Source organism: Heterodontus francisci, chromosome 36 (genome assembly GCF_036365525.1).
Source record: "Heterodontus francisci isolate sHetFra1 chromosome 36, sHetFra1.hap1, whole genome shotgun sequence".
Classification (NCBI taxonomy): domain Eukaryota; kingdom Metazoa; phylum Chordata; class Chondrichthyes; order Heterodontiformes; family Heterodontidae; genus Heterodontus; species Heterodontus francisci.
This window is the reverse complement of record NC_090406.1, coordinates 7,548,013-7,565,324: the sequence shown is the minus strand read 5'-3', so window position 1 is coordinate 7,565,324 and position 17,312 is coordinate 7,548,013. Positions and strand designations below refer to the sequence as shown.

The 17,312-nt window shown below is 45.0% G+C and overlaps 1 protein-coding gene across 1 annotated transcript in view; it reads right to left on the bottom strand.

Moving 5' to 3' along the window:
- ncanb (neurocan b) overlaps positions 1-17,312 on the bottom strand; it is a 153,195-nt gene that overhangs the window by 31,380 nt on the left and 104,503 nt on the right. Inside the window, exon 10 of the mRNA XM_068015877.1 lies at positions 2,149-2,265. Within this exon, the coding sequence (XP_067871978.1) occupies positions 2,149-2,265 (117 nt within the window). The remainder of the gene's footprint in view (positions 1-2,148; positions 2,266-17,312) is intronic.

Here is a 17,312-nt window from a genome sequence, read left to right as displayed (position 1 = left end):
AAGAACAGGGGAGTTCTCCCCTGTGTCCGAGCCTATATTTATCTCTCAATCCAAATCACTAAACAAACAGATTCTCTGGTCCTTATCACATTGTTGGTTGTGGGAGCTTGCTGTGCGCAAATTGGCAGGCATATTCACTTCAAATGTACTTCATTGCTGGCAAAACGCTTTGAGACATCCACAGGTCATGAAAGGCACTATATAAATGCAAGCCTTTCTCTTTTTTTACTATGCAACCCGAATAGACAAAACTTTGGATGCTTTTGCTGTTTAAGACTAAACTACAGTTTATAAGTCAGGCATCATTTGTACTGACTCCTGAAGCAGCTAATGGGTTTAACAGCCTGAAAATGAAGCATTTAACAAGCAGCACAGAGGTGAAAAGCTGCTGATGATGCGGAGAGATTATCTCAGGGAAGTAGCGAAAAGGCATTAAAAGAAGAAAAGGAGTGAAGAAAGGTTAGTAATTCAAAGAAAACAGCGTGCTCCGACTTACATTCATCGGCTCTGAGTACATTGGGTCATGGTGTATTGAGAAATTTTGAAAAAATATACTCCAGTAGAGATAGGCTAGAAATTTCCTCAGGGCTGTTCCCTCTCCATCAGTGTTAAATCGACAGAAGTGTGGAGGAAACAGGATGAAGTAACACTGATGAGTGAGCGCAGCCCAAAGAATTCCCCGGAATGTCTGATCACATTGTCTAAATATCTTAATGACTTAACGAATTATATCTGGAATGCAGTGGAGAGATATTTGAAAAAGATAAAATTTTAAAAAGGGCAAGGAGCCACCAAGGACACAATGGGCCAAATGCCTTCCTTATGCGCTATAAAATTTAATGATTACAACTGTTGTTAAGAGGAACAAACGATTGTCAATTAGTTGTTGAAGGAGGAAATTGGTCAGCCATTTCTGAAAGTTAATCATTGAGAATAATCAATGAAATACTTTTACATTCAACACAGAATGCAATATGATGAGAATGAATGGTAAAGGATTTGATCCAAAGGAACTATATACAACAAGTGTAAATAGGAAGGTGTTGTTAAACTGGGTTTTTATGCAATAGGAGTAAATTGGAAGGAGTTTAGTCCTTACTTATTTTTCTTCCACGGTGAGCAGTTCTGGCCACCGCATCTGAGGAAAAATGTATTGGCTTTGGAGGGAGTGTAGTGTAGATTTACGTAGAATGATACCTGGACTCCAAGGGTTAAATTATGAGGAGCAATTACACAAACTAGAATTGAATTCCCTGGAATTTAGAGGTTAAGGGTGATTTGATCGAAGTTTTCAAGAAATTAAGGGGAACAGATTGTATAGTTAGAGAGAAACTATTTCTGCTGGTTGGGGAGTCTAGGACTAGGGGGCAGAGTTTAAAAATTAGAGCCAGACCTTTCAGGAGTGAAATGAGGAAACTCTTTTATACACAAGGGGTGGTAGTAGTTTGGAACTCTCTTTCACAAATGACAATTGATGCTAGATCAATTGTTAATTTTACATCTGAGATTGATAGATTTTTGTTCACCAAAAGTATTAAGGGATATGGGGTAAAGTCAGGTATATGGAGCTAGGTCACAGATCAGCCATGGTCCCATTGAATGGTAGAACAGGCTCGAGGGGCTGAATGGCCTCCTACTGTTCCTATGATCTGAAACACAAAGGGTTGTAGGAATTGTGAAACTCTCGCCCACAAAAGCTCCAACCATTGGAGCTTTCAAGACTGCAATCAACACAATTTTATGAAGGGTTCTGACAGAGTAAACAAGGAGAAATGTTTTTTCCACTGGCAGGAAGGGCTGGTAACCAGAGGACACAGATTTAAGGTAATTGGGAAAATTTGGGTAAGATACTGCAGGGTGTCTGGCGTTCATAAAGCTTGATCCTGAGGCTAATTTAATACTCTCAGGAGAGGAGGGGACAAAGTCAGGATAAGGTTATTAATCATTTCACTTCACATCTGATTGGGAGCACAGTCCAGAATCGACCAAGTTCTTGAGATACCTCCACAAACAATAAGTCAAAAAGCAGGAGATTAGTCACCGAAACACTAATGATTGTTTTAAATACGAAAATAGTATGGAAAATTTGATATTTAAGGACGCAGAACAAACTTGCTCCGTCATTGCACCATTTCCATGTTGCCTTACCTATCTCACAGTTTTCTCCAGTGAATCCAGGCACACAGTTGCAGGTGTAGATCGTACTGTTGGGCAAGCAGGTTCCCTCATGCAGGCAAGGGTTTGTCTGGCAAGGGTTTGTCTCCTCTGGATATTAGGAAAACATAAGGATCACTAATTAGCAAGGAACAGAGCAACATCATGAGGGGAAGCTGAGTAGAAACTGCTGGGTTTAGCATGACTCACACTGATATCTGAACATGGACCCATCAGTATCACATTCTGTTACTTGACCAATATTGCTGGTTGGTTCACTGGTAACACCTTCACTTCAGGACTGAAGATTATGATTGTTTTCTGCTATCGAGAGTTGGAGGAAGAGGTCTTTTTATTCCGTATCTATTCTTTCCACAGTCTCACGCATCCCCGCACCACCACCCCCTCCACTTCCTTCGCACCAGACCTTTACATAATGATGTACTTTTTGAAATGCAGTCACTGTTGTAATGCAAGCTCCCACAAACAATGCAATAATATGTTTATTTTAGTGATGTTTATTGAGGGATAAATATTCAGCAGGATAACCAACTCCCCTGGTCTTCTTGGAAATAGTGGCCATGGGAGCTTTTGCATCTACATGAAAGGATAGATGGGACCTTGGTTTAAATACTACAGCTGAAAGACAGCACCTCCAACAGTGTAGCACTCCCTCAGCACTGCACTGGGAGCATCAAAGTGGATTTGCATGCTCAAGCCTCCAGAGTGGGACTTAAACCCACAACCTTCTAACACAGAGGCAAGAGGGCTACCCGCTGAGCTGCAACTGTAACATGATGGCAAGAGGTTATTTGACTTTAGAGGGCATCACACTAATCCCACTTGCTTGCCCAACCCTTGCATAACCCCTTTCTTCAAGAAATATGAGATCAAGACATTGTGGTTAAGGTTAGATTATAAAAGTCTGGAGATTGTCAGAGGAGGGAAAGACTGAGGGAGGTAAAGAGTTCTAAAGTTTCTGGGAGGAAAGGTTAGAGTAGAAGGATGACGCTTGATTGGAGCATTGAAGCGAGAAGGACGGTATAGTTGGAGCTTAGGAGAATCAAAAGAGGAAAGATCAGAGCAGCAACAATCATGAATAAATGTATGAAATAAACACTCACAATTGATCATGAATGATGTTGAATTTATGCAGCTCAAACATGTTAATGAACCCTAATGGGAATGAAATCATTAAACATAATGTATTTGGTAACAATTAAAACACAGGGGAATCAACTGATGACCAAGAAAGTTTCTATAAACAAAAAAAATATTATCCGTATCCTAACTAAATTATGTTGACTGTAATTAATTCCATGATACCCTCAAATAGAATCAAAGGATATAGAGAAAGAAAATGCTCCTTATTCACTGATCTTACTTTCGCTCACCTTCAGAAGCTCTCTAACAATTTTTCCTGGGCTCTTGCCATTTCTTGCAATGGCACCTCTGGTGTCCCCCAAGGATTTACCCTTGGCAACATCATCCAAAAGCATGTTGTCAATTTTCAGATGTATGTTGACAACACTCGGCATTACCTCACCACCACCTCTTTCAACCCCTCCACTGTCTCTAAATTACCAGACTGCTTGTCCAACATCCAGTACTCGATAAACAGAAATATCCTCCAATTAATTACTGGGAAGACCAAAGCCATTTTCTTCAGTCCCAATGACAAACTCCATTCCCTAGCTACCAACTCCACCTGTCTCCTTGACAATGGTCAGAGGCTGAACTAGACTGTTCGGAACCTTGGTGTCATATTTGACCCCGAGATAAGCTCACGACCACATATTTGGGCCATCACTAATACTGCCTATTTTCGCCTCCATAGCATCACCCAACTCCGCCCCTGCCTCAGCTCACCTGCTGTTGAAACCCTCCTACATTCTACCCACCACAAACGTAAAGTCATCCAAAACTTTGCTACCCATGTCCTTACTCACACCAAGTCCCACTCACCTATGTGCTCACTGACCGACGTTCGCTCCTGATCAAGTAACACCTCCATTTAAAAATTCTCATCCTTGTTTTCAAGTCACCTCATGGCCTCCCCCCTCCCTGTCTCTGTAACTTCCTTCAGTCCTATAACCCTCTGCAATCTCTGCGCTCTTCCAATTCTGGCCTCTTGACCCTGACTTTAATTGCTCCATCATTGGCCACCATGCCTTCAACTGCCTGGGCCCTCTGCTCTGCAATTCTGTCTCTAAACCTCTCCTCCTCTCTTTTCTCCTTTAAGACATTCCTTAAAATCTACCTCTTTGACTAAGCTTTTGGTCACAATATTGGCTTATGTGGCTTGATGTCACATTTTGACTGATTATGTTCATGTGACATGCCTTGGGATGTTTTACTACATCAAAGGCACTATATAAATGCAAGTTGTTGGAACCACTTCAAAGAGTTTCACCGTTGCAAATCTGTGGCCAATTCGCAAAGAGGCACATTGTTGTTTAGTTTAGTTTAGTTTAGTTTAGAGATACAGCACTGAAACAGGCCCTTCGGCCCACCGAGTCTGTGCCGACCATCAACCACCCGTTTACACTAATCCTACATTCCTATCACATCCCCACCTATCCCTATATATTTCCCTACCACCTACCTATACTAGGGGCAATTTCTAATGGCCAATTTACCTATCAACCTGCAAGTCTTTGGCATGTGGGAGGAAACCGGAGCACCCGGAGGAAACCCACGCAGACACAGGGAGAACTTGCAAACTCCACACAGGCAGTACCCGGAATTGAACCCGGGTCGCTGGAGCTGTGAGGCTGCGGTGCTAACCACTGCGCCACTGTTGGTGACCCTTCTGTTGTCTGGGAGACCTGTCTTCTAATTGGTGCAATGCGAAAATATTCAATCAATGCAGTGGGGAAGAGGAGAAAGATTGATTGGGTATAGGAGAAAAACCAGAATTCCAAAGTCTGTTGCTCTTTCCAAATATGCTACACTGACTACACATCATGTCTTAAATTACTCATACACTGGATCTCAAAACATTACTTTCTGAAAGAAATTTATCCAATTTGCCTTTGAATGAATCAATATTAACTGCTTTCACTGTCTGCCTAAGGGGTTTGTTCCATCGATTGACCACTCACTCACTTTAATATTGACCCTGATATTAATCTGAAGGCTACTTTGGTGCAGGATGGAAGATGGCCACATCTCCAAGGTTACGCTAAAGATGTGGAGGTAGCTCGTGCCAACAGACCAGCAGCGCATCCAAAGCTCCGATTCAAGGATGCTGTCAAAAGAGACATGAAAGCTGTCAACGTCAATCATGACAAGCGGGAAACTCGAACTGACAATCGATGCAAATAGCGACACACAGCTGTGGGCAGTGACTCACTGCCACTGAGCCATGTGGTTTCAGAAGCCCCAAAGCAGACGCCAACCCGACAAATAAGGCGTCAGCAGAAATTATCCCATACTACCAGAAAGGGACAACTTCATATTTGGCACAGTTCAATGAAGAATGCATGGGGGCATGTCAGGAGCAGCACCAGGCATGCCTCAAAATGAAATGTCAGCCTGGTGAAGCTACAACACAGGACTACTTGCATGACAAACAGCGGAAGCAGCATACGATAGACAGTGCTAAGCGATCCCACAACCAATGGATCAGATCTAAGTCCTGCCACATCCAGTCATGAATTGTGGTGGACAATTAAACAACTAACAGGAGGAGGAGGCTCCACAAATATCCCCACCCTCAATGATGGCGGAGCCCAGCACATCGGATAAAAGACAAGGCTGAAGCATTTGCATCCATCCTCAGCCAGAATTGCTGAGTTGATGATCCAACTCAGCCTCCTCCTGAGGTCCCCAGCATCACAGATGCCAGTCTTCAGCCAATCCGATTCGCTCCACGTGATATCAAGAAACGACTGAAGGCACTGGATACTGCAAAGGCTATGGGCCCTGACAACATTCCAGCAATAGTACTGAAGACCTGTGCTCCAGAACTAGCCACACCCCTAGCCAAGCTGTTCCAGTACAGCTACAACACTGGCATCTACCCAGCAATGTGGACAATGTTCAGTATCATTTGCGACTCCTCAGCTACTGAAGCAGCCCGTATCCAGATGCAGCAAGACCTGGACAATATCCAGGCTTGGGTTGATAAATGGCAAGTAACATTCACGCCACACAAGTGACAGGCAATGACCATCTCAAACAAGAGAGAATCACCACCTCCCCTTGATGTTCAATGGCATTACCATCGCTGAATTCCCCCACTATCAACATCTTTGGGGTTACCATTGACCAGGAACTGAACTGGACCAGCCACATAAATGCTGTGGCTACAAGAGCAAGTCAGAAGCTGAGAATTCTGCAGCAGGTAACGCACTTCCTGACTCCCCAATGCCTGTCCACCATCAAGAGTCAGGAGTGTGATGGAATACTGTCCACTTGCCTGGATGAGTGCAGCTCCAACAACATTCAAGACGCTCGACACCATCCAGGATAAAGCAGCCCACTTGATTAGCACCCCATCCACCACCTTCAACATTCGCTCCCTTCACCACCGACGCACAGTATCAGCAGTGTGTATACCATGTACAAGATGCACTGCAGCAACTCACCAAGGCTCCTTCGACAGCACCTTCCAAACCTGCGACCTCTACTACCTAGAAGGACAAGGGTAGGAGATGCACGGGAACACCACCACCTGCAAGTTCCCCTCCAAGTCACACACCATCCTGACTTGGAACTATATCACTGTTCCTTCACTGTCGCTGGGTCAAAATCCTGGAACTCCCTTCCTAACAGCACTTTGGGTGTACCTACCCCATATGGACTGCAGCGGTTCAAGAAGGCAGCTCACCACCACCTTCTCAAGGGCAATTAGGTACGGGCAATAAATGCTGGCCTAGTCAGCTACACCCACATCCCACGATTGAAGACTTTGCCTCAAATTGGCTTGTTCTGCCTTCAAAAGAAGTGTAGCAGATGATTTCATCTGAGCTCACCAAAGTTCTGAGGCTGCATGCCCATCGCTCGCAGATGGAAGATGCCACTCAAACCTTTGATGCCAGGATGGTATTGCACGGAGGAAACCCAGAAGCCAACAGAGCAGGTCGCAGTCTGCAATTCCAACTCAGTTGTACCAGTTAGTTTTGAATTATGGGTTTCACGTCTCCAAGCTGCATAGCGAGCGAAATCTGTACTCAGATGACGCTATCTCAGTTGTTTCTAAAGGGACGTTTCACAGTTGGAAATTGCAGCTGTTCTAGATGGATGTTGTACATAGAGCAAGGTCAGCACACAGATTTAATGATGCCTCACTGGAATTCCTGCTGGGAGCAGTCAGGAGGAGGAGGAGACTTTTCCCAGTGATCGGCAGAAGAAATTTGCTGCTCGCAACAAAACATCATCGTTGGATGTAGCTGAGGAGGTGAGTAGCAGGAGCAATGGTCAGATCATGGTTTAGTGACCTAACCAGGTCAGGAAAAGTGAGTACATTTGCTGATTCAACTTCATCCTCTGCTTTAAGCCACCCCGTCCTGCCCCTTTAACTCTGTCTTGCTAAGCATTCTCCATCACATCTCTCCTCACACACACTCAGCAGCACCTTGTCTTCACTTTCTATGCACTTTGTCACCTCCCCATTTAGCCATCCACTGTTGACACTCACCCCAATCCTTCTTTAATGTAATGCATGTGTCTCATAGTCACCCTCGCCGAATGCTCTGCCTCCATTGAGTGAATACCTGACCTTCACTCACTCACAGGTCTGATTATTCACCTGTTGGAGGTGTTTATTCAATCTGTTGGAGAACAGAGCACAAAACACAAGGGAGAGGGGACATGACTGAAAGTGGGCAGCTACAAATCACCCAGTTCACTGATGCCATGGAGTTAAGTGGCACATCTACGTCCTTTTCAGTCGGAGATGAAGAGATAGGGAGCTCGTAAATAGCTGGTGACAGAATTACAAACATCTTTGACACACATAAGTTGACTTATTTTATCAATGACTGAACTGTGAGAAGACTGAGTAAGGTGATTGTCAACACTGTGACTTTGCCACGACTAAATCATGTCCCTTTCTTTTGTCTTCTCTGGTTTTCATTCATACAGCAAATGGTGCAGGACATCCATGAGGATGCTTCCTCAGAGGACCTCATTTCTTCTGCGGGTGTACCATCATGGGCCCTACAGCCATGCACCACTGTACGTAATTGCACTTCAGTTGGGTTTCCACCTGTCAAATACTTGCATTCAATTAGCAAACTGGCTTTGGTGAATAGGTTTCTCACTGACTTCTAACACGACTCTGTTAAACCAATCAACAGCTTTTGCCCTCTACCCGCTCCTAACCCACCCTTTTATGGGGGTTAAAATTGCCTCCCATGCTTCTGCTGATTCCTTCTTCTTCTTTGGCCTCCTTATCTCGAGAGACAATGGGTAAGCGCCTGGACGTGGTCAGTGGTTTGTGAAGCAGCACCTGGAGTGGCTATAAAGGCCAATTCTAGAGTGACAGACTCTTCCACAGGTGCTGCAGAGAAATTTGTTTGTCGGGGCTGTTACACAGTTGACTCTTCCCTTGCGCCTCTGTCTTTTTTCCTGCCAACTGCTAAGTCTCTTCGACTCGCCACACTTTAGCCCCACCTTTATGGCTGCCCGCCAGCTCTGGCGAACGCTGGCAACTGACTCCCACGACTTGTGATCAATGTCACAGGATTTCATGTCGCGTTTGCAGACGTCTTTAAAGCGGAGACATGGACGGCCGGTGGGTCTGATACCAGTGGCGAGCTCGCTGTACAATGTGTCTTTGGGGATCCTGCCATCTTCCATGCGGCTCACATGGCCAAGCCATCTCAAGCGCCGCTGACTCAGTAGTGTGTATAAGCTGGGGATGTTGGCCGCCTCGAGGACTTCTGTGTTGGAGATACGGTCCTGCCACCTGATGCCAAGTATTCTCCGGAGGCAGCGAAGATGGAATGAATTGAGACGTCGCTCTTGGCTGACATACGTTGTCCAGGCCTCGCTGCCATAGAGCAAGGTACTGAGGACACAGGCCTGATACACTTGGACTTTTGTGTTCCGTGTCAGTGCGCCATTTTCCCACACTCTTTTGGCCAGTCTGGACATTGCAGTGGAAGCCTTTCCCATGCGCTTGTTGATTTCTGCATCTAGAGACAGGTTACTGGTGATAGTTGAGCCTAGGTAGATTAGTCCTGAATTTATCCCCCTTCAAGTACACCAGCTTCTATGGTTCTGGACCAGATCTAAGAACTTGTCACGGTCAACATTACCTAGTCCCTTTAGAATCCTAAAAACAGCAATCGTAAGACCGCTCAACCTTTTCCTTTCCAGTGCGAACATAACCAATTTACATAATCGCTGCTCATAATCCTCTCAATCGTTCTGGTTGCTCTCTTTTATACCTTTCAACTGCTGCAATGTCCATTTTATGCTGCAGTGAGCAGAACTGTACACAGTATTCTAACTGCTGTTGCACCAATGGTTTATAAAGTGTCATAATTACCTCAATATTAACCTTTAATACGTCCCAGCATCCGATTTGCTAACTCTCTGCTGCCCAGCATTGTTGCAATAGATTTAACTCATTGTCAACAATCAGATTGTGGTTAAATTCGATAGGTTAGAGAGGACCAGGATACATGCCTACAAGTTATGTAAACATGGAAGTCAGCTGTTTTCTTATAACAGAGGGTCACCAACCTTTGGATCAAGTGCTAGATTGTCCAGTGAGTGGGGAGTCAGGGCAATGGTTCAAAAGGGAACTGGACAAGTCCCTAACTGTTGTTGACGTCATAGCGTACAAAAGGCAGTTGAGGTATTTGTCGATGTGTTTCTTGGTCACTGTGCTCCTCTTAGAACTTGATTGTTCCTCTTTAGGGGTAAAGAGGAATTCCATAGATATTCCTTTTCCTAAATTTATGGCATTTTACAGCACAGAAGGAGGCCATTCAGCCCATCGTGCCTGTGTCAGCTATTTGGTAGGGCCATGCAATTAATCCCGCTCCCCTGTTCTTTCCCCATCGCCCTGCAATTTTCTCCTGTTCAGATATTTATCCAATTCCCTTTTGAAAGTTACTATTGAATCTGCTTCCTCCGCCCTTTCAGGCAGCGCATTCCAGATCACAACAACCCGCTGTGTAAAAAAACAAATCTTCTCATTTCCCCCTCTGGTTCGCTTGAATCTGTGCCCTCTGGTTAATGACCCTCCTGCCAGTGGAAACAGTTTCACCTTATTTCCTCTATGAAAACCCTTCATGATTGTGAACACCTCTGTTAAATATCCTCTTAACCTTCTCTGGTCTAGGACTTTTTCTATGTTTTTTTGCCTTTCCTGGCAGATTGCATTGCTGCCAGTTCTAGGGGATGACAGGGCAGAGGGAAGGGGGGTCATGGTGTTAGATGGCATTGCGAATGTTTGGGACAAGCTCAAGGGACCAGCTAGTGTTTTCCCATCTGTCATGTTCCTTTGTACGTAAAGCCACAGGGTGGACTTGACAGACCTAATTGTCTTTTCCGACCCTTCTTTCCATGTGATATCAACGCACAGCATCGATCACTTGCATTTATATGGTGGCTTTAATGTGGGAAAAGGTCCCAAGGAGCTTCACAAAAAAAGTTACCAAACAAAGACTGACACCAGGCCACTTAAGAGGATATTTGGACTGGCGACCAAAAGCTTGGCCAAAGAGATAGGTTTTAGGGAGCGACTTAAAGGAGGAGAGGTAGAGAAGCATCGAGGTTTAGAGTGGGAATTCCAGAGCTAAGGGCCTAGACAGCTGAAGGCAAGGCCGCCAAAGGTGGGGTGATTAAAAATCAGGAATGATTTTGGTAAAATAAAGAAGAAACTGTTTCCAGGGGCAGAGGGTCAGTAACCGGTCTTAAGGGATCAACGGAGTCATGGCTGACACCATATTATGTAACCGCCTCCCCTTGCACCCGTCCCCAAATTTGACAACCTTCCCACCACCCAGCTCATTAACATTACAAAATTAAACACATTCAACCACAGCACAAGACCCTGTGCTATCCACTATTTGGATGACGTTAAACCGATGCCCCATCTGTCCTCTCAGGTGCACGTAAAATATCCATGGCACTAAATCGAAGAAGAACCAGCCGTTCTTCCTGGCATCCTGACCAATATTTATTCCTCAACCAAGATCAAGAAAACAGATTATTTCGTCATTATCACATTGCTGTTTGTGGGAGCTTGCTGTGCTCAAATTGGCTGCTACGTTTCCTCCATTACAACAGCGACTACACTGCAACTACTTCATTGGCTGTAAAGCACTTTGGGACATCCTGAGGTTGTGAAAGGTGCTATAGAAATGCAAGTCTTTCTTCCTTTATCAGAAAAACGCATTCAGAATGTTGCCCCAAGCATTATTTATTAATGTTATAGATTTCTTCAAACTGGACAATTTCAGACCAAACAAAACATCACCTTTTAAAAAATGGATAATTACAAATGCAGAAAGTGCATTTTAAGTGCACTGCAGAATTGGTGTGTCATGAAGAGGCACAGTAAGGAAGTCATTGAATGATGGCCATTGATCCGAATCCATCCGTTATCAGGGCACTAGTTATTACTACTGATCAACGGGAAACACAGGAGACTCAGGAATTCAGACATTAATGGGCTCAACTGTCACAGGCTGTGTGGCCTCACTGAATTGATACTTAATGTGTGAGAGTGCCCCAGGAAAGGCAGCGTAACCCCTGCAGGCCCATGTTTAACGATCTACACTCTCTCCAAAGTATGCAAAGTCATCGTGCAAGATGCACAAATATTCCATCCACGTGCCCCCGCTTCTGACTGTGCTTTTAAGGAGCCTTGGCCACATGTGTAAACCAAGCTTTGGATAATCTCTTTATAGAATTATCAAAAAACACATGCAGATACCTCGACTGTTAAGTGTGTAAATGCCACTGTCTGGATGTGTGAAGACTCATTTCAACAAAATATACACATTGTATTCTTCTTAAAGATGAGTATTCACTGCCTCCCCCTCCAGAAACACACACACTTACTGACGCGTATGCGCACAGATAAATGCACACATATAAATACCCTACATACACAATTACACACGTACTTCTCTTCCCGCACACCCCTGGCCCACTCTCCGAAGCTGCTAATTAACACTCCTTCCCACTGCCTCCATTGGAACCCAATCTTCCACTCGCTGTGCCCCTCCCACCCACCCTCCAGGAGTGGGCACACTGGCTGATATTCATACGAACATACGAATTAGGAGCAGAAGTAGGCTATTCGGCCCCTCGAGCCTGCTCCACCATTTAATAAGATCATGGCTGATCTGTTTGTGTTTCGAATTCCACACTCCCATCTACCCCTGATACCCTTTGATTCCCTTACCGCACAAGGATCTACATCCACCTTAAAAATATTCAATGTTCCTGCCTCCACCACCTTCTGAGGCAGAGAGTTCCAAAGTTGCACAGCCCTCAGAGAAAACATTTCTCCTCATCTATGTCCTAAAAGGGCGCCCCCTAATTTTAAAACAGTGCCCCCTAGTTCTGGACTCACCCACAAGAGGAAACATCCTTTCCACATCCACCTTGTCAAGACCGTTCAGGATCTTATAAACTTCAATCAAGTCTCCCCTCACTCTTCTAAACTCCAGTGAAAACAAGCCCAGTTTGTCCAACCTTTCCTCATAAGACAACCTGCTCATTCCAGGTATCAATCTAGTAAACCTCCTCTGAACCGCCTCCGTGCATTTACATTCTTCCTTAAATAAGGAGACCAAAACTGCATACAGTATTCGAGATGTGGTCTCACCAATAACCTGAATAACTCAAGCATAACATCCTTACTTTTATTTTCAATTCCTCTCATAGTAAAGGATAGCATTCCATTCGCCTTCTTTATTACTTGCTGTACCTGCAAACTAACTTTTTATGACTCCTGCACTAGAACACCTAGATCCCTCTACCTCGGAATTCTGCAGTCATTTTTCGTTTAAGTAATACTCGTTTTTTTTTATTCTTCCTGCCAAAGTGAACAACTTCACATTTTCCCACATTATACTCCATCTGCCAGATTTTTGCCCACTCACTCAACCTAACTATATCGGTCTCCAACCTCCTTATGTTCTCTTCACAACATACTTTCCTACCTATCTTTGTATCATCTGCAAATGTAGCTACCATTCCATCGCTCCCATTGTCTAAGTCATTGATATAAATTGTAAAAAGTTGAGGCCCCAGCACAGACCCCTGTGGAACTCTACTCGTCACATCCAACCAATCAGAAAAGGACCCATTTATGCATACTCTCTGTTTTCTGCCAGCCAGCCAATCTTCTATCCATGCTAATATGTTACCCCTACACTATGAGCTTCTACTTTGCGCAATAACCTTTTATGTGGCACCTTGTCAAATGCCTTCTGGAAATCCAAGTACAGTACGTCAATGGGCTCCCCTTTATCCACAGCACATTTTACTCCTTCAAAGAACTTCAATAAGTTGGTTAAACATGATTTCCCTTTCAAAAAAACATGCTGACTATTCCCGATTACCTTGAGTTTTTCTAAGAGCCCAGCTATAGCCTCCTTAACGATCGATTCTAACACCTTCCCCACAACAGACGTTAAGCTAACTAGCCTATAGTTACCTGTTTTCTGCCTCCCCCGCTTCTGGAATCCTCACTATAGCTTAGGGGCACAGAGGATAATGTTATTCTCCCAAACATCTGCCTCTGCTGAGGTCAGCTAACTTGTCACTGATTGGGGACCAATCCTTTCGAAAGGACCTTTTAGAAAGACTTGCATTTATATAGCACCTTTCATGACCTCCGGACATCCCAAAGTGCTTTACAGCCAATGAAGTACTTTTTGAAGTATAGTCACTGTTGCAATTCAATAAGGTGCCATACAAAAAGTTAATACACAAGGTAAGGGCTCATAGAGTTGAGGGTAATATACTAGCATGGATAGAGGGTTGGTTAATGAACAGGAAGAAAAGAGTAGGGATAAATGGGCACTTTCAAGTTGGCAGGTTGTGATTAGTGGAGTACCGCAAGGATCAGTGCTGGCGCCTCAGCTACTCAGCTATTTACAATATATATTAATGACTTAGATGAAGAAACCAAGAGCAATGTATCTAAGTTTGCTGCCAATACAAAGCTAGGTGGAAATGTAAGCTGTGAGGAGGACACAAAGAGGCTGCAAAGAGATATAGACAGGTTAAGTGGGTGGGCAACAGGTGGCAGATGGAGTATAAAGTGGGGAAGTGTGAGGTTATTCACTTTGGTCGCAGAATATTTTTTAAAAGACGTGATACTTGTAAACGTTGATGTTCAGAGGGACTTGGATGTACTCGTACAAAGAACAAAGAAAGTTAACATGCAGATACAGCAAGCAGTTAGGAAGGCAAATGGTATGTTGGCGTTTATTGCAAGGGGATTGGAGTACAAGAATAAAGAAGTCCTGCCAGTATTGTACGGGACTTTAGTGAGACCACACCTGGAATACTGTGTGCAATTTTGGTCTCTATATTTAGAGAAGGAATACTTGCATTGGAGGCGGTGTAGTGAAGGTTCACTAGATTGGTGCCTGGAATGAAAAGGCTGTCCTATGATGAAAAGGCTGCGTGAATTAGGTCTACGTTCTCTGGAGTTTAGAAGAATGAGAGGTGATCTCATTGAAACGTACAAGATTCTGAAGGGGCTTGACCGGTTAGACACTGAGAGGTTGTTTCCCCTGGCTGAGGAATTAAAACAAGGGCGCACAGTTTCAGGATAATGGGGTTGATCATTTAGGACTGAGATAAGGAGAAATTTCTTCACTCAGAGGGTTGTGAATCTTTGGAATTCTCTACCCCAGAGGGTTGTGGATGCTCCATCATTGAATATATTTAAGGCTGAGAGAGACAGACTTTTCATCTCTCAGGGACTCAAGGGATATGGGGAATGGGTGGGAAAGTGGAGTTGAAGCCAAAGATCATCCCTGATCATATTGAATGGTGGAGCAGGTTCGACAAGCCATATGGTCTACTGCTGCTCATATTTCTTATGTTCTTATGAAATGTGAGAAATGTGGCAGCCAATTTGCACACACTAAGAATGGTGGCTGGCCTCTCCGAACTGCCGGCCCAATCAGATGGCCGCCAATAGAGGTGCCCACGAAGGGCCGGTGAGAATTTGTTTTAATGTGCTGGGGCCTGGGAAGCTCCTGCCATCGGAAGGTTAAATCCTCCAGAAGCAGTGTCAGAGTGCGGGGCGGCCATTGACTCCGCGGTGCTCCTCCGTGTGCCGATGCCAATGATGTGCCAGCAAAGGCGTAAAACGGCTATTAATTACCTTAATTGGCCGCACGCCTCCTGGCAGCTGAGCCGCTGCCATTCCTGCCTCTCGAAATATTCCCTGGTGGAGGGAAGACATCGAGATTCCCTCCTGCCGCCTCTCACCGCCGTTTTACCAGATTGTCTCCAGAGGGCTGGTAAAATTCTAACCAGTGACCTTTCAGGTACTGCCAGACCTGATGAGCATTTCGGTTTTTATACCAGGGACAGCTCCTCTGCTCTTCTTTGAATAGTGGCCATGGGATCTTTTACATCCACCTGCAAAGACAGACGGGGCCCTCAGTTTAACTTCTCATCGAAATGGTGGCACCTCCAACAGTGCAGCACTCACTCACTACTGCATTGGGAGCATCAGCCTGGATTATGTTTTGAAGTCTCTGGAGTGGGACCTGAACCCATGACCTATGAGGCAGAGGAGAGAGTTTTTGTTTTATTCGTCCAGGGAACGTGGGTGTCGCTGGCTAGGCCTGCATTTATTGTCCATCCCTAATTGCCCTTGAGAAGCTGCTGATGAGCTGCCTTCTTGAACTGCTGCAGTTCATGTGGGGTAGGGACACCCACAGTGCTGTTAGGAAGGGAGTTCCAGGACTTTGACCCAGCGACAGTGGAGAACGATGATATAATTCCAAGTCAGGATGGTGTGTGACTTGGAAGGGAACTTGCTGGTGGTGATGTTCCCATGCATCTGCTGCCCTTGTCCTTCTAGGTGGTAGAGGTGCGGGTTTGGAAGGTGCTGTCGAAGGACCCTTGGTGAGTTGCTACAATGCATCTTGTAGATGGTGCACACTGCTGCCACTGTGCGTTTAGATTAGATTAGAGATACAGCACTGAAACAGGCCCTTCGGCCCACCGAGTCTGTGCCGAACATCAACCACCCATTTATACTAATCCTACACTAATCCCATATTCCCACCAAACATCCCCACCTGTCCCTATATTTCCCTACCACCTACCTATACTAATGACAATTTATAATGGCCAATTTACCTATCAACCTGCAAGTCTTTTGGCTTGTGGGAGGAAACCGGAGCACCCGGAGAAAACCCACGCAGACACAGGGAGAACTTGCAAACTCCACACAGGCAGTACCCGGAATCGAACCCGGGTCCCTGGAGCTGTGAGGCTGCGGTGCTAACCACTGCGCCACTGTGCCACGTTGTTGATGAAGGGAGTGAATTTTGAAGGTGGTGGATGGGGTGCCAATCGAGCAGGCTGCTTTGTCCTGGATGGTGTCAAGCTTCTTGAGTTTTCTTGGAGCTACACCCTTCAAGATAAGATAAGTATTCCATCAGACTCCTGACTTGTGCATTGTAGATGGTGGTCAGGCTTTGGGCAGTCAGGAGATGAGTTACTTGCCGCAGAATTCCTAGGCTCTGACCTGCTCTTGTAGCCACAGTATTTGTGTGGCTGGTCCAGTTCAGTTTCTGGTCAATGGTAGCCCCCAGGATGTTGATAGTGGGGGATTCAGTGATGGTAATGCCATTGCACATCAAGGGGAGATGGTTCAATTATCCCGTTTGAGATGGTCATTTGTCTGGTATTTGTGTGGTGTGAATGTGGCTCCCCACTGAGTCACAGCTGCTAACTCACTGTAAGGTGCAATTAACAAATGGAGCATTGAGGTAACTGAAAAACTCTGCTTTCAAAGAAAAACAACACACAACACTCATTGCATCTGAAGAAGGACTCTTTCTGCCCCCAGAAATCTTATCGCTGCTAACAGCGTATCTATTAAACTGGTCTAATAAACTGGGAAAGAGAATTCCTACACAACACCCCAGGCTAGGAAGCAGCTACTGGAGAGAAGGCAGACAACCAGCAGCCCCTGTCCTTTC